This window comes from Heptranchias perlo, chromosome X, assembly GCF_035084215.1.
Source record: "Heptranchias perlo isolate sHepPer1 chromosome X, sHepPer1.hap1, whole genome shotgun sequence".
Lineage (NCBI taxonomy): Eukaryota > Metazoa > Chordata > Chondrichthyes > Hexanchiformes > Hexanchidae > Heptranchias > Heptranchias perlo.
In genome coordinates, this window is record NC_090370.1 from 3,247,134 (window position 1) to 3,269,496 (window position 22,363).

Below are 22,363 nucleotides of genomic sequence, written 5' to 3' on the forward strand. Positions count from 1 at the left end.
ATTATGTGCTTGTTTTGTAGGAAAAATGTCCCTGAACTAATTTTCTCCCCTCATCTACTGAAGGTGCTGACTATTAATGGGGCACTCTGGGTACCATCCAGTACTTCAGTCAAGTGACCATTCTTCATGCATGAGTCTAGACAATGAGAGTGGGTTCAACCCTAGGAGGCAGCACAGATGAGCCTGATATTGTCCTCACCAGACATGTACGAGCGCACACATTTTCTAGCTGGAGTCACTGGATAAGTTAGGAATGGGAACTCTGTCTTTCCTTTTTTTTCCCTCCTCCACCCTAATCCAGAGGAGCTGAGGCCTATTGTAACACCCCAGCTGGGATCATCAGCTAAGTCCACACAGCCAGGGATTAAACCAGTTCTGAACTCAGTTCACCACCAAACATTCACCTTTTAGAAAGAGGTGTTGTTCAAGCAGCCGTCAGTGGGGTTCAGAATGCCACCCCTACCTGCTCTGTTCTACATGTGACTCCAGTCCCACACAATGTGGTTGACTGTTAATGCCCTCAGGGCCATTAGGAAAGGACAATAAATCCTGCCCATGTCGCCCACAAAAGAAAACCATACTTTTAACTTGAAAAATTGGGCTGCTTTCGTTAGAACTGAAGAGTTGATTTGATAGTGTTTAAAATTATGAAGGATGGGACTAAGTGGATATAAATAGACTGTTTCCAATGATTGAGGAGCCTAGAACAAGGGGGCACAGGTAGAAGATTAAATATAAGAGATTTAGGACAGAGAGCAGGAGAAACTTTTTTTACACGGTGGGTTGTGAGGCTGTGGAGTTAGAGATTGAAGCAGGAACTATGTTAGCATACAAGAATGGTTGGAGGATAGAAGGGATAAAGGGATATGGGAACAGGGCGGGCAGATGAGATTGTGATTACTGCTCGTGCGGAGGATAAACACCAGCATGGACTGGTTGGGCCAAACAGCCTGTTTCCATGTTGTAACGTCTACATCATTCTATGTAAATGCATAATCTTTTTTAGATTGTGGCATGGGGCAGTACCTCGGGGTTCCAACCTGTTGTGTCCCAGGCTGGTAGGGCTCAAGCACCAAGTTCTTGATCTCAGCTGTGCCATTGGGAATGGGTGGCAAGCACAAGGCACTTTGTTTGCAAAGACCAAGCTCCTGTGCACCTTTTTAGTGCTCAATTAGAACTGGAACCTGCATTTGGTGGGTGAAGTGGGGACAATTTAAAAGAGTATATGTTAAATGGAACAGTCATATAGCTCATCACGAAAGAGAATAGGGGGTACAGTGGATAAATCTATGACTCTGTCAACACCATGCTTAGCGGCACTAAAAAAGAAAAGTACTGACTAAATGGGCCAAGCATATATCGGCCTGATGGGCTTCTCTTGTCCTGGATACCATAAACATAGACTGTGTTGCATTAGCAGAGTGATAGAATAAAGAAAGAAAGACTTGCATTTCTATAGCATCTTTCATGACCTCAGGACGTCCCAAAGCGATTTACAGTCAAGGAAGTACTTTTGAAGTGTAGTCACTGTTGTATTATAGGAAATGCAGCAGCCCAATTGCGCACAGCAAGGTCCCACAAACAGCAATGTGATAATGACCAGATAGTGTGTTTTAATGTTGAGGGATAAATATTGGCCAGGACACCAGGGAGAACTCCCCTGCTCTTCCTCAAATAGTGGCCATGGGATCTTTTACATCCTCCTGTGAGGGCAGACAGGGCCTCAGTTTAACGCCTCATTTGAAAGACGGCACCTCCGACAGTGCAGCACTCCCTCAGTACCGCACTGGGAATGTCGGCCTAGATTATGGGCTGAAGAATCTGGAGTGGGGCTTGAACTGACGACCTTCTGACTCAGAGGCGAAGAGTGCTACCCACTGAGCCATGACTAACACAACTTCTTTAGATTTGTTTTTGTATCATTGCTATGTGAGGTGGTACTGTGGTACTGTGGGCAGTTCTAGGCACCTAATCACAGGAAGGATTTTACTGCCCTTGTCAGGAGACATGGGGCAACAAAGATGATTCCAGGTATCGGGAGTTTCACCTATGAGGAAAAGTTAAGGAAGTTGGACTTGTTTACTTTGGAAAAGAGTTTGAGGTGACGGAGTTGAAGTTTTTAAGGTAATAAAGGGAATTGACAAAGTTGACCCAGTTAATTGGTTCACTACGGTGTAAGATTCAAATACCAGAGGGCACAAGTTAAACATTAGATAGTTGGGAAGTCAGGTGGAATTTTTGTCACCCAAAGGGTAAAAGAATCATGCAATAAGTTACCAGGGACAGGCATGAAGCAGACAGAGAGAATTAAATACATTGCATGAAGCAGACAGAGAGAATTAAATACATTGCATGAAGCAGACAGAGAGAATTAAATACATTGCATGAAGCAGACAGAGAGAATTAAATACATTGCATGAAGCAGACAGAGAGAATTAAATACATTGCATGAAGCAGACAGAGAGAATTAAATACATTGCATGAAGCAGACAGAGAGAATTAAATACATTGCATGAAGCAGACAGAGAGAATTAAATACATTGCATGAAGCAGACAGAGAGAATTAAATACATTGCATGAAGCAGACAGAGAGAATTAAATACATTGCATGAAGCAGACAGAGAGAATTAAATACATTGCATGAAGCAGACAGAGAGAATTAAATACATTGCATGAAGCAGACAGAGAGAATTAAATACATTGCATGAAGCAGACAGAGAGAATTAAATACGTTGCTTCGGAGAGAAGGGACTGATGGACATGGTGAGAAGGTAGGTAACTGGGGCTGACCTATCAAGAAGGGACAGGATTGTTGGGCTGAATGGCGTTTTTCTGATTTCTAAACGCTTCCATTCTAAGTGGACAAAGGAGAGAGTAAATAGAAAAAAATCCCCACATCTGTAAACTAACTTTTCAAAAAGGAACAGTGCATCTGTGAATTTCACTTCTCCTATGTGTGTGTGGGGGTGGGTGTTGCTTTTATTGATGGCAATTGATAGTAATCACTTTTACAATGTCTATTTCATGTAGGAATGAGTACAGTTTCTTAAAAAAGAGCGGATGGTGTCTGAAATAAAATGCAGTTAGATTGATGGATGAACATCTCTGGCTGTTGGTTGTAAGTGTCCCATGTGCAATGAGTTTTGACCCAGTTCCTAGTGGGCATGGGCCCACAGCGCAGAACGACCCCTAATTGGTGATCTCACTCAGAAAGGCCACAGGATGGCTTGTGTGGGAAATGGAATCTTTTTGCTATTTAAAGGGACAGCCTTTTTATGAGAGTGATTGGTAATTTTTTTGTAAACACAATGCTATATCAAAATGCAGCGTTATTCCCATGTGATGTAATTTAGATGAAAATGACACCTGATTCTTCTGAATCCCACCCCCCCCCCTGTCTAAACATTTCTCATGATGACAATGTCCCTTTAAGAACAAATACTACTACTCCAGTTTTTAAAAAATCCAACAGTTTACTTCCAAACAAAACCATTTGCCAAGCGCCTGAACCTTGTGTTTCTATGCAGTCAAATCCCATTTGAAATGTTGTAACTGCCCCTCTTTCTTTCCCTCTCCCCTGTTTCAGGATAAATGCTCTGCTTTTCTCCTTTGATCTTCCCAGGCAACCCATGAATTGTGAACAACCTGCCAATACTGCTTTTAAAGAGGTCACGGACAGTTCTATTTTTTTAAAATCAAGAATTTCTAACTATAATTGGGCAATATCGGTAGGTAGATTGACATCAGCAACTGTGGGAGGGAGACAAGTGATACGGGTCAGGAAAAGGGACATAAAGCTATGTCTGTAGGTGCAGAGGCTACAGTGAGAACTGAGATGGAGATAATGAGGGCTCAGCAGCACATCTGTGTACCATTATTGAGAGACAAACCAGAAGGTAAGAAATCTTTGGGTTGCTATGTGTAGTGATATAGTAAACGGGGTCAGAGGAAGTTGGTACAGTGAATATCCAAATGCAAGTTCTACATGTAAATAAAACCTCATTCTGCTGAATTGGTCTTCATTCTTTCCAAACCAGGCAGATACGTTGTACTTTTCTCACTTAGCTCAACCTGCACTAGGAGCAAAAATGGTTCAGACAGACGAGGAATAAAAGAAAGAAGGAACTTGCATTTATATAGTGTCTTATCACATCCTCAAGACGTCCCAAAGCGCTTCACAGCCAATGGATTTTATCCCAGGCTCCAGTCTCTCCCCTACTACACTATCTTCCCCTCCCAGGCTTTTTTTGAATTGTCGTCACTGTTATGTAGGCAAAGATGGCAGCTAATTTGTGCACAGCAAGGCCTCACGAAGAGCAAATAAATGAATGACCAGACAATCTGTTTGGTTGAGGGAGGAATTTTGGCCAGGACACTGGGAGAACTCCCTGCTCCTCTTCAAATAATTCCCTGGGATCTTTAACACCCCACCTGAGCAGGCAGACGGGGCCTTGGTTTGACGTCTCATGAAAAACAGCACCTCCGACAATGGAGCACTCCCTCAGTACTGCACTGAAGTGTCAAGATTGCTACCAACTGAGCCAGACTGACACTCCGAATAAGAGGGGGAGATGGGAATGGGTTGCTTGATTTAGAGGAGAGCGTCACTTTCATTCAAGTTCATGTGGGGAACTGCAAATGGTTGATCAAAGTCAATCCACAATTCTTTGTGGCCTGTTACTTGTGACAGAGGCTAAACTATGAGCCATTACTCCTGTTAGAATCCACACTATTCCTGCGTAGTGTGGTGGGACAACATGCTACTGTCCCAAGGAACGATAGGATGCGAGACCATTCCTGTGTGCTTCCCAGAGGCCTATTTCAGAGTGACATTGGCTGAGATCTGGGAGCAGGTTGATGGCCTCTCTGACAGGGGATGGTGTGTAATCCAGGGGTACCTGAGATGGAGAGAAGGAAAGAAAATACCGTGAGAAAAATGTCACCTTCAATTAAAAAAAAACAAATACAATGTTAACTCTTCTTTCCCTTTTGGAATAAGGACTGATTGTACTAACCATATGTTCATCTTGGAGGGGGAGGAGTGCGGTCTTAGAGAGCAGAATTGTCAAGGGGTACCTCTCCTCAGTACCTGCCCACTCAGTAGTATCCCACTTATGCTGCCTGTATCCTATGTGAAGGGCAAGAGAGCAGAGAAGTCAAAAAGCAACAGAAGCTGCTCCAACTCCAAGAGCTCATCATCACTGAGCCATATAAACAAGGACATTCAGCTGTTTATATGCATTTTGACATTCTGTTCAACTGCTTCAATAAATCCAATGTCTTTCAACTATTTCCTCTGACTTAGCTGTTTACATGTCATTGATTACAGAAGATCTTGGTGTGGATATCCAAGTGTAATTTGTTCTGATGATCGCCTTTCCTGTTACCTGCATTGCAGAGTCCACCATTATTAATGTGCGATGAGCCAGGCCGGAGTTTAAACAGCAGGATGGAGAGGGAGAGGCCGGGTTCTGGTTTTCATACAGTCACTAGTGTAGTTGGAATCCTGAGTGTAAAGAGGAGGCAAAGAAAAGACCAAACGGTTGCCCGTGTCAATCAGTGATGGCAGTGTACAGACAGAGACAATTCTGCTCATCTTGCATTTTTCTGTCAAATCTGAATTGCAGCTACAAAGAGGGTCTGGACCCATAAGCACCCCTATTGCAGGGAGTTGAAGGGCGGCCTCAGTTCCTGAATGGACAGTTCCAAAAAACCTATTTTGGAGCTGCCGCGTTAGCAGCTGGGAGAGGATTTGCAGCAGCAGATGTGCTAACAGTGAAGACAGTGAGAGCTGGTGACATTGTTGGGAGAGGCTCGCTGGGCCAGACAGCGCGAGGAAACGGAATTGAAGCAGCAATTCTTGTGTTGATGATTAATGATAGCTCTGCTTCCAGTCCAGCGCTCTCGCCCCGCGGGGAAGAGAGGGCTCAGGAACTCCTTCGTGCCACGAAGCCAGTTGTTCTCTTCTCCCCTTCCCCCAATTTAATTAAAGCTCACAAAATAATTGGCAATAGATGGCAAAAAAAGAAAGAAAGGGCGCTGAATGTACTTGAGTTGGAGCTGTGCAGACAGAAATGTATTTTCTGCTGTCCTGTTGAGCTATACTTGCATATATTTGTGCCTGTAGCAGTTAATATTAATTAATTATGATATTAAGTTGTTAAAACCACAATTGAGTGTTTAAAAAATAGAACACTAAAAAAGTATTGCAGTTCTGCTGATTTTTTGTTGCCTGAACACATACTTTTATCTCCCTAGTTGAGAGAGATAATTCATCATATTATACCATTACAGAAAATGAGATGACGAGACAAAACTGCTGAATTTGCTTTGCCAGGAAGCAGGACTTTATATATTTCAAATGGGAAAAGGCTATTGGATTACTTCAGGAGAAGTGCTTACAAAGGGTAACTGACCCAGTATGGACTTTTCTCGAAAAAAAAGTATGTGTGTACGCGTGCGTAAATTCAGTGATCGTATGCTCCCAGTGGGGAGCCAAGCTTGAAGGGAACATTGTCCAGAGATGGTTACAGCACTGTAGCGTGGATTCTCCGACTCGTGCTCCCTTTGAATGAGGCTCAGTGAGGGTCACGGAATTTACCTCCTCATATTGTCTGCAGTGACCGTAGGCACATATCCAAACAGTCAATTAGAGTATTATGAAAAATTATGAAAAGCTCCCTTTCAACCGCCATGAGAGTTTCCAACTCCATAGCAACCCAGCAGGTCTAGGAAAACCAAGAGCTAGGCCTTAACTTGCCTCCGCAACTGACCTGCCAGCACTTTCCCTCGGAGCCCATCTACCTTCCCAACCCACCATCTCCAGCACTGCCTAGGCTGTAATCTGCCGTCTGCTCTCCAGGCCTCCTTCTGCTTGCTCTTTGCGCCTTTCACTCTGTTACAGGCCTGTTGCTTGCTCCCTACCCTCTCTTCGATCCCTCAGCCCATGAACAACACTGCAGAAGATGCACTGCTGTATATTTCTGTTTATGTTGTACTGTTAGTATTTGCCAACTTTGTGTGCTTCATATTTCTCTTTAATTGGCAAATAAATATATTAGTTGCCAGCAGAAGCCTAACAACACCCAATAGGATCCCTGGCCAGCCAGAGGGAAACCCGCAGCACATTAAAGATGCCTGTCCGCTCTGTCTCTCTGCTATGCCATCATAGAGACAACAACCTCCCAGAGAATGCCAGTGCAAGCAGTTTCTAGACATGACAGGAGAAGACCATGCCGACATAGGCAAGCTGCTCCACACGGGCCAAATTGCAGTCTTCCAGCAGCTTGTTAACACATTTCATATCCCATAACATATTGCACTACCTCCAGACCCAACACTTCCTTCAGGTCCCTTCTGTGCTGTGTAAAATCCAATGCAAACTTGAACCCATTAGGAAATAAGGTTAGACACACCCGTAATTTTCCAATAAATGCTGGCGTTGGGAAAGGACTCGGAAAATGTACCCCTTTGAATCATTGTTAACCCAATGGGTCGCACAATACGAGAGAAGTTTACTGAAAAGGTACAGCTTCTGGATTGCAAGAGACAAAGCCTATATATGAGAACTGCTTTGAAATTATTGAGAGGGAAAATTTGGTTCTATAACAACCCAGCATTGTAACTGATGGGCTTTACTGGGTGCTGTGCAATATTACAAGAAAATCTGATCTGTGAGATTTAAGTACGTTTCTTTAATGTAAAATAGCAGTTCAGGCATCGTGTGGGCACGTATTGTAAATGGATTGAGCACTGTGTGCCACTTATTCAAGATCTTGCAGCTGTCATCACCCAGGAAGAAGAAGCTGGGAAAGAATAGACCTTTTCTTCACCGGGTGTGTGTGTGTGTTTCTTAAAAACCCATTCAGAGCAGAGTGATGTGAAATAGATTATGTTGGTCATCCATCTCCATAGTAAGACTGAGTGGGGCATTGTAGCAGTCAGTCCTTTTGTGCATAGCTTAAAAATCAGAAGCCCCCTCCATTTTACATTGATTGTGACAGGGGGGTGGGGAGGGGGTTGAGTATTTTAATTTTGCTCGGGTGTTAAATTAGAAGGGATTGTGTTGTGTATACATCGAGGTTCAAGCTCCTCCTCTGGGGTGGTTTGGTAATATGATCAATGATTAAATGAGCTTCAGCTCGTAATTTCACACCAGAGATTATCTCTCTATTGTAGTTTGTTGGCCGTTGCTATCTTTTCCTTTTGAAGGCCTCTCTCCCCTTTTGTAGATGTGACCTTAACGGAATTTATTAAAGTACAAACGCACTGCAAGTGATCACTTGCTCTACCCAGGGTTAATGTAGCAAAATAGAAACACATTTCGCCTGGAGATTCTGATCTTAAGGAGAGATCTGGCAGGAAGACCACCCTGGTTAATTAAGAAAACAATGGAAACAAGAATAATTGTCCCTATCAATTAGTTTCTTAAACAAAAATGCTTTTTTCTTTCTCTCCTTACTACACTGATTCATATTGGGGTACAGTTCCATGAGTCCTCATGGAATCTAACTGAAAATCCTCCCCATAGCTCCTTTAAACCAAATCTGTCGTCTTTTGTTTGCCATTTTTAGTTTGAAAGCTTGGTGTAACCTTTATTAGTAGATGAATACATTTCCCCAGAACAAGTAATCTGGTTGGCTGTTGGCTGATTGGCTATTAGTGAGCGTTGAAAGGTCTCATTTTTAGAATGAAGCTAGAGGTCAAAAGCTGTTCAAGGTCATGGAAGTGCCTAAATTGGCTTGTGTTTTGTCCTGTTAGGCAATGAATGACTGTTCCCATGTGTTTTATGAAGAGACAGTAGTCCTGGAATGGATTCCAAGCATTCAGCTGCACCCTGAGCTTTAATTGGCTTTCTGGGTGTTGCGGTGTGTTTTATAAGGGTCGTCCCAACCTTACTGAAATAAGAATCTGACGAAAACCCTTTGATCCCTGTTGTGTTATTTTGCTTTGTTCTCAATGTTTTCGAATAATCCTCTTCTATTCAGGAACAGTTCGGAATGTTAAAACTGAAATCGGCTGGGCTCCATGGCAACATGTAACGAGCACTGAATGCCTGCTTGGTCAACGGTGTGATTGTATCTTACATTGCTGTTGTTTTGATGACAATATATTAGAACCACGAAAGTGGCCCTGCTATGATGTCTCCCAAAATCGTGAAGGAACCTAGCAACCTGCCATAGCAAATGTGTTTGTGGAGTCACATGACTTTCTTCTTTCCTATTCTCTTCAATCTTTGTGGTGTCCTGTAGTATAGGCCTTGACCTGGGTTTCTCAATAATTTTTTAAAAATGACTGTTCTGCTTTCCTGGTTCACTTTTAAATGTCATTGTTTTTAAAGTAGAGCAGTACAATAGAGGGAAGTATCGCTGTGTACCACGGTTCGAGAATTAATACCTGTCCTGAATTGGCATCCAGCATGGCAAAACGTGGCATTCTCCGACCTCCTTGATGTAGATAGTCACTGACATCAGTTGAATGTGAATTGTCAGGTCTCCTGGGAGGGGGGGATGTATATGTCTCTAGTCCTCCATTTTCTGAATGGTAAGGAGGTTATAAAACCTTTCTAAGTGGGGAATGATAAAAGAGAAAGTGCCCTCTTTTCAAAGTACTTCCCTGAAGTCCACAATTTTCCTTTTAACAGATGGGTGCTCTCTTCTTCCTCCTCCTCCTCCCTTTATTACTACCATAAAAGTGCTTTATGTTTTGTTGGTGGGGATAAATGGGTTACATCATTAATTGTGAAAACAGAGGAACACATCCTATCCTCTGCCCTGTTTATAGGCCTTTCATTATTGCTAAGCCAGTGATGCTACAAATTGGTCGCTCTGCATTGCTAAGCAAGCAATGTGATAACAGTTCCATCTCTTTAATTTGTTTTGACGATTGAAGTAATGATCTGATGGAAGATTATAATAAGAATCAGAGGATGAGGCTTCTCCTAGTGTTAGCTGTCTTACCTGAGCAGCTCTACATTACAAGAGTGTGTGGTACCAGTCTTTCATGTAACCGATCTGACATTTAGGGTACTGACTCCACAAACGTCAGCCCGACACCACACTCAAATCTTTAAAGCGGCTTTTATGTTGCATTGGTGCTGTGGGCTCCTGACGCACAGGGCTCGCGCAGCCAGTGGCAACACCAGATTTGTCAAGGCTGGAGGCCAGGAAAACTCCTGTGGCTCTCAAGTGAAGAATGGCCCATTAGTTGGGGTACTTTGCAGTGACTGACGCCCATAGAACTGTATCTCAGCAAGAGTCAGCTCCTTCAAAGGAGGTGGGTGTAAAAAGACATTGGACTAGTTCTATTAGACCCTCATTTCAGAACTTGCTGAAGTTCAAACCATCTTTGCTTTTTATTATATCGGTTTGATCCTTTATTGAATTTCATTGAGAGATTTAGGCCAAAGAAGTCAACAACATGCAGATTGATCAGCGCAGGTCACAGGTGAGGCCTTCTCGGGCTTTATTGAGAAGTATATCCGTTTTAATGTATCATGAGCTGGATATCAATATGTTCAGCTGCGCTGGTCTTAATTTTTTAACTTCAGAAGATCCATTGATCACATGGGTTTCAAGTACTAAACAGTGAAGAGGATAGTAACAGACTTCAGGGGGACATTGATAGACTGGTGAAATGGGCAGACACATGGCAGATTAAATTTAATGCAGAGAAGTGTGAAGCGATGCATTTTGGGAGGAAGAATGAGGAGAGGTAATATAAACTAAATGGTACAATTTTAAAGGGGGTGCAGGAACAGAGAGACCTGAGGGTGTATGTACACAAACCTTTGAAGGTGGCAGGACAGGTTGATAAAACTGTTAAAAAAGCATATAGGATCCTTGGCTTTATAAATAGAGGCAGAGAGTACAAAAGCAAGGAAGTTATGCTAAACCTTTATAAATCACTGACTGGACCTCTGCTGGAGTATTGTGTCCAATTCTGGGCACCACACTTCAGGAAGGATGTCAAGGTCTTAGAGAGGGTGCAGAGAAGATTTACCAAGGCTGAGGGACTTCAGTTACGTGGAGAGGCTAGAGAAGCTGGAATTGTTCTCAGAGCAGAGAAGATTAAGTGGAAATTTCAAAGAGGTGTTCAACATTATGAGGGTTTTGATAGAGTAGATGGAGAGAAACTGTTTCCAGTGGCAGGAGGGTCGGTAACCAGAGGACACAGATTTAAGATAATTGACAAAAAAACCAGAGGGGAGATGACTTTTTTTTTACACAGTGAGTTGTTATGATCTGGAATGCACTACCTGAAAGGATGGTGAAAGCAGATTCATAAGAAATAGGAGCAGGAGTAGGCCATACAGCCCCTCGAGCCTGCTCCGCCATTCAATAAGATCATGGCTGATCTTCAACCACAACTCCACTTTCCCGCCCGATCCCCATATCCCTTGATTTCCTTGGAGTCCAAAAATCTATCGATCTCAGTCTTGAATATACTCAACGACTGAGTATCGTCAATCGTAACTTTAAAAGGGAATTAGATATATACTTGTAACAGACAAATTTGCAGGGGTATGGGGAAAGAGCAGGGGGAGTGGGACTAATTGGATAGGTCATTCAAAGAGCCAGCACAGGCACGACAGGCCGAATGGATGGGTAGAGTCCATGATAGGGTAGAGTGTACATGGGAGTGGGAGGAGATTAAATGAGTGGGTCGAGTGTACATGGGCCGTGGAAGGAATGGGATTAAGGAGCCAAATGGGCTTTTCACATTGTGTGCTTTCTGATGTTCTTCTGAAAGTTGCCCTGACTCGTTCTTGCCCATGTTCTTGTAGCCTGGGATTGAATCACTTGCCTGCCCTATGTCACAGAATGGGGCATTGCAGTGAGAGAGAAATAAGTTTTAAAAATAGATCTAATCCTTTTGTTTTCGAGAAGCGTAGTTTCAGCTTTCCTCGCTCAATCTCTTTCTGTGATGCTCCTCGGTACAAGCACAACAATTTCACAGCAGCAGTTGCTCATTAATTTTCATGAGAGTGTGGGAAGGTGGACAGCACACGGCAGGGAACTGAAAATGATGATTTTACATCTGGAAACCTTGATGTGACTTGTTGTAGGAGGGGGAGGGGAAACCTTTTAACTTTTTAAAAGAGGATTACAGATGCGTTTGGATTTTGAGGAGATATCTCACAAACTAAATCATTGATATATAATTTTTTATACTAAAATGTACACTAAACTTTAGTCTCAATGTAAAAATAACCTTTTTTCTGTTCTGCACTCTGGTTGAAAGTGTCTGGTATTATTATCACTATTATACACACACACCTTACTGTGGGATCTTGCTGTGTGAAAATTGGCTGCCGTGTTTCCTGCATTATAACAGTGACTACACTTCAAAAGTACTTCATTGGTTGTAAAGCGCTTCGGGATGTTCTGAGGTCAGGAAAGACGCTATTTAAATGCACGTTCTTTCATTTTTTTTATTGCGCTGTGTTATCAGTGCCCTTTTGCAGGGAGCTAATCCACCTCTGGTTCCTGCAACATAAACATGGCCAATTTCCACAGCACAAGGGCAATTCCAGACAACAAGAAGGCACAGCTGCAGGGAAGTGTTTCCTCCCATAAGACGGTTGTGAACCTCAAGGACTCTCTTAGACTTTTTCTGGCCCATCTCATTTCTGAAGTCACAGAGCGTACTGTTTTTTGTGCAACCCAGCTGCTGAATAACAAAATAAACTGAGTGTTTGCGAAGCAGAGGCTAGTGGTTTGCTGACTCTCTGGTTGTAACTGGCGGGCCATACAAGTAGGGCACAAATGTTGTGGAGCCAATCAAAATGTAAATGTGTTTCTGTGCTGAGCAGTTGCCGCTGGCAACGCATATTCTATTGGTGGAGGGAGAGTGCAATTCTAAACAATGAAAATGGCTCCTGGAACTATCTAGATCCCCTGAATCATTGTTTGCTCATTTTCCAATGGATCATAGGGTAATGCCTATGTCTTGTTATGTAGATATCTTTATTTAATTTCTATATATTCAGGGCAACTGTATGGTGCGGTGAATGTTTTTTTTTATTTGTTCATGGGATGTGGGCATCGCTGGCGAGGCCAGCATTTATTGCCCATCCCTAATTGCCCTTGAGAAGGTGGTGGTGAGCCGCCTTCTGGAACCGCTGCAGTCCGTGTGGTGAAGGTTCTCCCACAGTGCTGGTAGGAAGGGAGTTCCAGGATTTTGACCCAGCGACAATGAAGGAACAGCGATATATTTCCAAGTCGGGATGGTGTGTGACTTGGAGGGGAACGTGCAGGTGGTGTTGTTCCCATGTGCCTGCTGCCCTTGTCCTTCTAGGTGGTAGAGGTTGCGGGTTTGGGAGGTGCTGTCGAAGAAGCCTTGGCGAGTTGCTGCAGTGCATCCTGTGGATGGTACACACTGCAGCCACTGTGCGCCAGTCGTGAAGGGAGTGAATGTTTAGGGTGATGGATGGGGTGCCAATCAAGCGGGCTGCTTTGTCCTGGATGGTGTCGAGCTTCTTGAGTGTTGTTGGAGCTGCACTCATCCAGGCAAGTGGAGAGTATTCCATCACACTCCTGTGCCTTGTAGATGGAGGAAAGGCTTTGGGGAGTCAGGAGGTGAGTCACTCGCCACAGAATACCCAGCCTCTGACCTGCTCTTGTAGCCACAGTATTTATATGGCTGGTCCAGTTAAGTTTCTGGTCAATGGTGACCCCCAGGATGCTGATGGTGGGGGATTTAGCGATGGTAATGCCGTTGAATATCAAGGGGAGGTGATTACTATCTCTCTTGTTGGAGATAGTCGTTGCCTGGCACTTTTCTGGCGCGAATGTTACTTGCCACTTATCAGCCCAAGCCTGGATGTTGTCCAGGTCTTGCTGCATGCGAGCACAGACTGCTTCATTATCTGAGGGGTTGCGAATGGAACTGAACACTCTGCAATCATCAGAGAACATCCCCATTTCTGACCTCATGATGGAGGGAAGGTCATTGATGAAGCAGCTGAAGATGATTGGGCCAAGGACACTGCCCTGAGGAACTCCTGCAGCAATGTCCTGGGGCTGAGATGATTGGCCTCCAACAACCACTACCATCTTCCTTTGTGCTAGGTATGACTCCAGCCACTGGAGAGTGTTCCCCCTGATTCCCATTGACTTCAATTTTACTAGGGCTCCTTGGTGCCACACTCGGTCAAATGCTGCCTTAATGTAAAGGGCAGTCACTCTCACCTCACCTCTGGAATTCAGCTCTTATGTCCATGTTTGGACCAAGGCTGTAATGAGGTCTGGAGCCGAGTGGTCCTGGTGGAACCCAAACGGAGCATTGGTGAGCAGGTTATTGGTGAGTAAGTGCCGCTTGATAGCACTGTCGACGACACCTTCCGTCACTTTGCTGATGATTGAGAGTAGACTGATGGGACGGTAATTGGTTGGATAGGATTTGTCCTGCTTTTTGTGGACAGGATATACCTGGGCAATTTTCCACATTGTCGGGTAGATGCCAGTGTTGTAGCTGTACTGGAACAGCTTGGCTAGAGGGGCAGCTAGTTCTGTAGATGCTGTCCTTTTATCTCTGGGGTCTGCATTTGAACTCAGCCCAAACTGATGGGAGAAAAGCCTCCTCTCTCTGCAGGCTGTAAGTGCCCTATATGGAATGACCCCGGGCAGTCTCGATTCAGTTCCTATTGGAATTAAAAGCTGGTAGCAGCCAGGAAGACCCAGTGAAAAATGGGTCTTCCTCACCATCAGTCTAATAGATTCCGTCAGGTTGACCTTGATGTGGCCACTGACTGTGGGAGACCCTGTGCTACCCGAGCCAGCAGCTGAAGAACAATATCAAAGCGGCTTAAGTCCCACTCCCCTATCGGCCCTGTCCTCACCAACCTCCAATACTCCCTTTCCCCCCTCTCTGTGGGAGAACCTTCACCACACGGACTGCAGAGGTTCAAGAAGGCGGCTTACCACCACCTTCTCAAGGGCAATTAGGGATGGGCAATAAATGCTGGCCTCGCCAGCGACGCCCACATCCCATGAACGTATTAAAAAAAAACATTCAGAATGCTCATTCTCATTTACAAATCCATCCATGGGTCTCACCCCACCCAACCTCTTCAGCCTCTTCCAGCCAAACCTCCCAGTTGAAAACTACTGTGCATTCCCCACCCCCTGCTCTACCATCAGTAAAGAAAGAAGATGCATTTATAAAGCGCCATTCACTACCTCAGGACGTCCCAAAGCGCTTTACAACCAATGAGGTACTTTTGAAATGTACTCGCTGTTGTAATGTAGGAAAAGCAGGTTCCTCAAACCTTAGGTCATCACTGCCCTGGACAATGGAAGTCTCTCCCTAAACCCCTTCATACAACTTGACCCACCTTTGAACGTCTCCTCAAAGCCTCTTTCTGACCACACCTTGTCATCTTCCTGAGCTCTTCTAATTCCTGCTGGGTGTCCATTCCCTTCCCCATTTGTGAAGCTCCTTGGGAGATGCCACTGTATTAAAGGTGCGATATAAGTGGGAGTTACCGCTGCCTTGTTATTGTGTCCTTGCCTCTCCTTTCCTGGTTTTGCACAAAATAGTTATCTATGTGCTCGCTATTGATTCCCTTTATTATTTACAAAACTTGGATTATGTATGATTTTTTTTCCAGTTCTGATACTTTGAACCTGAATTCCACTTATTCCAAGTTGGATGGAGAAGTTTCAGGAACAAGTGTGTTACAGGCCACCCTGGGCCTGGCCATGAGGAATTAGCCAGGGTTCTTGACCACGATCCAGTGACCCCTGCTGGCAAGTGCTCAAGTGTGGATGTCAGGTGAAGACAGGGTGTGGCTGTGATGCCCCCTAAGTTCAAATAGCCTGCTGAGACTTGGTGTCTGGATTCATACAGGGCACTTGGTTGAGGTACAGGGCAGTGCCCATGCCCGTGGTATTGTAAGCCTACATGAGCCGCCACTTTCAGAAAAGAGAAGGATTTTTTCTCTCAGGATATGGGCAATGCTGGCGAGGCCGGCATTTATTGCCCATCCCTAACTGCCCTTGAGAAGGTGGTGGTGGGCCTTCTTCTTGAACCGCTGCAGTCCGTGTGGTGAAGGTTCTCCCACAACGGTGTTACGTAGGTGGTTTCAGGATTTTGACCCAGCGACAATGAAGGAACGCTGATATATGCCCAAGCCAGGATGGGGTGTGACTTGGAGGGGAACTTGGAGAGGATGCTGTTCTCACAATATTGATGCTGTTGTCCTTCTCGACGGTAGAGGTCACAGGGCTGGGAGCTGCTGACAAAGTAAACTTGCTAAGGGGAGGGGGAAGAAATTTGATGGATTGAAGGATCCACAGAGTGAAATTCAGATGGGGAGGGAGTTGAGATATTTCTTGAAATCATTTCAAGTGCTTCATCGGTGCCTCATACCAGGTAGTTCTCTAAAGAAGCAGAACGTTGTGGGTGTAAGAGGAGAGAGCTGGAGAAAGAAGAAAATGGGAAAAGTGAAAATGAAAGGCTTAAATGCAAAATTAGGAGTGTGGGGAGCCATGAGAACATCTGTGTTCTTTCAAAGAGCTGACAAAGACACGATGGGCCAAATGGCCTCCTTCTGTATTCTGTGATTCCCTGCAATTACAGAGTCTGAGCCAGTGAAGTTTGAAGTTGTAACTAGTAATTCTCTATGAAGAGCAGTGCTGGATCATTAACCCAGAAACGTACATCTGACCCCATTGTAATAGCGGATCTCTGCCTGCCAGCCTCGGGAATGAGCTGCAGGAAGTTGTGGCAGGGGTCTGGGTTGAAACAAATCCAAAAAAGGATTGTAGTTTGTAAATTTGAATAAATCCCACTGACTTCTGCAGGAGTGTCTGAAGCTCCTGCTGATTCTTTCTCTATGTAGTTGGATGTTTCCCCTTTTAACAAGGTAGCTAGACTTGTCAATGTTGAGATCTCATTAGTTGGGACGATCCCATTAACTTTATAGGTTTTGAGGTGGATAACATGAGTTCAGGTCCGGCGTTACAGACAAGCAGGCCTAGTGCACACTCCTCTCCATAATTACCCGTGTGATTGGAACCTTCATTCGAATTTCAAAGTGAAGCTGTTTCTGTGTTTCATCAAAAAAGAGAATATATTTGAATTTATAAAATGTGATGATGTGAACATTTTTTTTGTCTTGCCTTGTGTATCCAAGGTGTAATCTTTGAATGAGAGTAGCTACTGGAATAAAATCAAAGATGCTTTTATATTACTGTGGTACTGTTGATTTCCAACGCACAAGTCTCAATGAGTTGACTGTGCTCTCCAGTGTAAATTATCCAACCTACCTTGTTCTGGGGACAATGGACACACACTCACACAACAACACTGGCTGATTTTTTTTCCCCATCAGATTCACGTGTGAACCTGGACAGTGAGCTGCTGCTATTTGATTGTGGAGGGGAAATCACAGCAGAGCTTGACCCTGTCCTCTCCCAATATGTGGCTCGGAGACGGTGACTTTACCTCTGAGCAATGGGGTGGAGGGGCACTTTCCTTGCATTCCAACACAATCCTCAAATACTGTACTGCCACTCTGCGAGGTCAACTGCAATCCCAAACCAGCACACACACTCACTCTGGCAAAGCTCTCTTCACCGGGAGGATGTTGCCGTTCCCGCTTCCTCGTAAAGAAAGCAAATGTTTGTTTCTGGGTCAAATCCATTCAAATTGATTGACGACTTCTGCAATTGAAACAATTGCACAGAACACTGAAACCCTGTATGTTGAACAAAACCCAGGCCATCAAAGAGTGAAGCATCTTGGTAGGCGATTAATATCAGGCACCGTATGCACTGAATGTATTTATATTTGTTTTTAATGTGTGGATTCTGAAGGTATTGTCCATTTTGAGGGAGCTGTCAGCATCAAATGCTCCAAAGTCAGATATAGCATAAGTTGGATGCAGCGTACTGCTCCTCATAGTCTGTCCCAACTTCAGATGGGTGTCCTCTACTGCACTAGGGCAGTATTTCCATTTTCCTGCAAGAGTCAACCTTCTAGGGATTGATTGCCAATTTAGTGCCAGTTTCTGCCAAACTCTGGGGAGTTTTTTTGTGTGCTGTGGATGATTTCTAAGCCGTGGTGACTCGTTCCTCCCATCTGTCTTGGCTAGTCTAGGACTCCAGGTACCAGTTAAAAGAATAGCATTCAACTGCACTGCTACACTCCAGTCCCTAAAGATTACGAAATACAGTAACTGAGATCACTTATCGCATGCCCGAGTTATGGTGGAAGCTTTTAGATGTCGATTGAATGCAACTGAAAAGAAATTCTCGTTTCTGTTCATAATGAAGTTGCTCCCCACTTACAATGAAAACACAAGCACTTGCATCCTATTGTCTGATACCCAAGGAGCTTACAGGGTGTATCTCTCTGATCAGTGGAGTACTACCAGTTAGAAACAGCATAAATCTATTTTACTACTGACTAAATCTCACAATTATGCTCTTCTTTGGGGGGGGGATAAACTCCTTCATTCTAATTCGAGCACAGGAACCACTCTTGGGATTGTGATCCTGTTTCTCAAGGTATAATCAATTTCAGGTTAAGCTTACATTGGTGGGAGGGAAATATCTTGCAGATGTGGACTCCCTGCTGGAATAAAGTTCCACAGGTACAGGGCTCGCCATTCTTTGTGTTAGCCGTGGCTCAGTGGTAGCACCGTTGCCCCTGAGTCAGAAGGTTATGGGTTCAAGCCCCACACCAGAGACTTGAGCCCCACAATCCATGCTGACATTTCATTGCGGTGCTGAGGGAACACTGCACTGTTGGGAGATGCCGTCTTTCGGATGCAACGTTAAACCGAGGCCCCTTCTGCCCTCTCAGGTGGACGTAAAAGATTCCATGGCACTATTTCGAGAAGAGCAGGAGGTCCTGGCCGATATTTATCCCTCAACCAACATCACTAAAAAAACAGATGACCTGGTTATTTATCACATTGCTGGTTTTGGGATCTTGCTGTGTGCAAATTGGCTGCCACGTTTCCTACATTACAACAGTGACTCCACTTCCTGAGCCTGATCCCGTGCTTACCTGACATAAACACGCAGATGCACATTCTGGCAGAAGTCGCTGGCTAGGGATCAGGAGGAGGGAACTGGACAGTGAACTTTTTGTTTTTATTTGTGGCAATTACTCTTTGGTGGGGGGAAGGGGGAATCTCTAGGAGTGCATTGAAATGAAAAGACAAATGTAGTGGAACGTCTCAGAAAGCCTGTTCCAAAGTGTGCAGTCAAGCATCAAAGGCTGAGTTTACTGGCCGTTTTTGGCAACACACAGGGCAGATGCTCTCATGCTGCATTTAGGTTCTAATCATTCTAAGTGCCTATTTCCTCTAGATACGGAGGGGGAGAGCAAAAATAAGCTAAAAGGCTTGCCAGTGACTTAATACCGCTCAGCATGTCAGAATTCAGTGTTGGTCTTTGGATTGACACTAGATGGATACTGTCCTTTTCGGTTTGAAATAATGAATGTGAAGGAGGAGGTAATTCACTCTCTAATGGGCACAAGAGAGAAGCTGTTAGCACTGCATCAGAGTGGGTCAAGCAGACCAAAGCTTTTACAATTTGTAACGACAGATAAACCAACAGAGAACAGCAATAATATATATTTATATTAAAAAAATACTTAGAAAGATTGAGGTCAGACTGTGCTAGTAGCTAGCATTCTAATACCAGTCACTGAAGATAGGTTTCAGCTGCTGTTAGCACCCAATGATGTTGTTCTGCTTGTAAGTAAACACAGACTGGGGGAAATTTCCTCTGCGCTCTTGGTATAGAGAAATCATAATGAATAAGTTGGATTTTGCTACTACAGCACAGAGGAAACCTTCTGCCAAGGGGTTTGTTTTATGGCCTGGATACTGGTTGCTGTCAAAATATTTGCTTCACCATGTTTGAGTTGTGGCAATAGCATGGTTTGAAGATCTCAGTACCCAGTGTGTGCTGAGCTTCAGCTGGGTGGCTGGAGGGGACATTTATATCACAACTGGAGATTGAACTTACTAACACTGCACAATTCAGCTTCTAAGTGGCATCTTCATCCCTTTTTCCACCCGTATGTAACAGGGTACAGACTTCTACACTGATGCTGCTTGAAATCCAGCTTTTGATGCTGAGTTATTGCCTGAGTAATAGTTTAGAGGAAACCCACTCCAGCTCATCAGATATGACCACTCTAGCAAATACTATTACGACCTGACTCATATCAGTAAGCGTGTGGAGTCTAACATCACTTGTAAGTGGCAGTGGTGGTTGCCCATGTCGGTGAAACTGCTCTAGAATTCTTAACAGGTCATGATGTGGGGATGCCGGTGATGGACTGGGGTGGACAAATGTAAGGAGTCTTACAACACCAGGTTATAGTCCAACAGCTTTATTTGAAATCACAAGCTTTCGGAGGCTTCCTCCTTCGTCACCTGACGAAGGAGGAAGCCTCCGAAAGCTTGTGATTTCAAATAAAGCTGTTGGACTATAACCTGGTGTTGTAAGACTCCTTACATCTTAACAGGTCAGCATATCTCTTGACCTCTCACAGGGAGCATGTGACCAAAATATGTAGTATGTGATTTTCATGCTGATGGAGGGGAGAAAAATAAAACCAGGCAGGGTCTCCCCTCCTGTTTATTCTCTAGCCGTACAGAACAGGAAGAGCCTGAATTTGATCCCTGGTCTTTGGCGAGTTAGTTGATCTTCAAACTGATTGTGAAGTTAATCTGCAGAATAAAGCTTTCATGTTTTTAGAGGACCTTGTTGCAAAGTGACGAGGGGAAGAATGAAAGAAAAGAGCGGGCTATTTCTAAAAAAAATAAACGGGGAAGGATTTAAGGATAAATCCAACAATCCCATGCTCCGAGCAGGCAGTCATACTCCATGATATGGGGCTAATCCCTTTAAGTGCAGCTCCCGACAAGAGCAGGAGCCTTGGCTGATTTTATTTTACCCCCCCCCCCCTTCCCCTTCCTCTTTAACGAGGGGATACTGAGGCCAATTTTAGCATCACTCCCAGCTGAGATCAGCTAACCCAGCAAAGACCAGGGATCAAATTCGGGCTCTTCCTGTTCTGTACGGCTCAGCTGTTGGTCAGAGAATAAACAGGAGGGGAGACCTTGCCTGGTTTTATTTTGTCCCCCTCCCTAACCCAGAGGTGCTGCGTCTCAGAGTTGGAATGGCGACTAACTCCACGAGTTTCACTTTCATGGCTCTTGATATTGTCTCAATCCCTCGATACATTAGTGTCTTGTGATATATTATAAAGTTCAGCAAAATTGGTTTTCTAGGCTTTTTAAAAAAAAAACTGATGCAATATCAAAATGAAGGAGTTAAAATGTGAATTTACATGAATGTTTAATTAACAAACTTTATTTTCTAATTAACTGGTTTAAACAAGATGCCTTGTGTAACCTTGGGGCATAGCTCATTATCACACTGTACCATTGACTAAGAGCCCACATTCAAATTCCAGCTAATATCCCCACTTAGACCATAGGTGCACAGCACACCAGGTTCCTTATTGCTGCACAAAGCATTGATGCAAAATATGTTTTTTTTAAAACATTATTTGAATAATTCTTGATTTTCATTGCTAAGTAAATGACCTTTAACCTTGGGGAAACAGCCTGTGTGGGCAGCTAGCTCTTGGGTTCACTTTTCAGGCTGCATTTTATGTAGAATCTTTCTCCATTTTCACTGCTGACATACTCCTTTATTTTCTTTTCTTCTCAGAGGCCTTTGTGAACAGCCAGGAGTGGACGCTAAGCCGCTCAGTCCCAGAGCTCCGATTGGTAAGTTTGCCTCATTTGATGCTGAATAGTTGCTTTTCATTCACAAGCCTGGCAGCCGCCATTTTGGCTGTTACTGTGGTAACTGGTTTGTGCCCCTGTTTCTGAAATATATCTGTTGTGAAACACAGTGTAACAAATACAGAGTAAGCAATGGCTGATTGGGCATTACCACCTTATGGCTCTGAGTTCATGCGTCATCTATAAAGCACGAGAGCAAAGCTAAGGCAGTTTATACAGTCATCCAATTGCCAGGAATTCTAACCTTGAACATACTCCCAAGACGTCCATTGCTTAACTCCCCCAACGAGCAGTATTTTTTGGTGGTGCATGATTTTTCTCATCTGTGACTGCTCTCTATGGTTCATTTACTGCAGCCAATATGACCATGTGGCTGTAAGTCAGGATGTTCGTATGTAGATGAAAGGAGATGTACATGCTAGTAAATCTACCCACCAGTGTTACAAAAAGAGATAGCTGTCTCTCGGTCACATCCTGTTTCTTTGCTGAACTCACGCACTGTTGTGTTGTACACACTAGGACCTGAGAAAGAGACAGATTACTCACGGATTTCTTTGGGTCTGATGCTGATCCCTG

At 44.1% G+C, this 22,363-nt stretch overlaps 1 protein-coding gene across 2 annotated transcripts in view; it reads left to right on the forward strand.

Annotated features, from left to right (window-relative positions):
- Positions 1 to 22,363, forward strand: part of LOC137307160 (arf-GAP with GTPase, ANK repeat and PH domain-containing protein 1-like) — a 116,180-nt gene that overhangs the window by 45,592 nt on the left and 48,225 nt on the right. For both annotated transcript variants that reach the window (XM_067976498.1, XM_067976497.1), the window contains exon 2: positions 21,711 to 21,769. In XM_067976498.1, the coding sequence (XP_067832599.1) occupies positions 21,711 to 21,769 (59 nt within the window). The remainder of the gene's footprint in view (positions 1 to 21,710; positions 21,770 to 22,363) is intronic.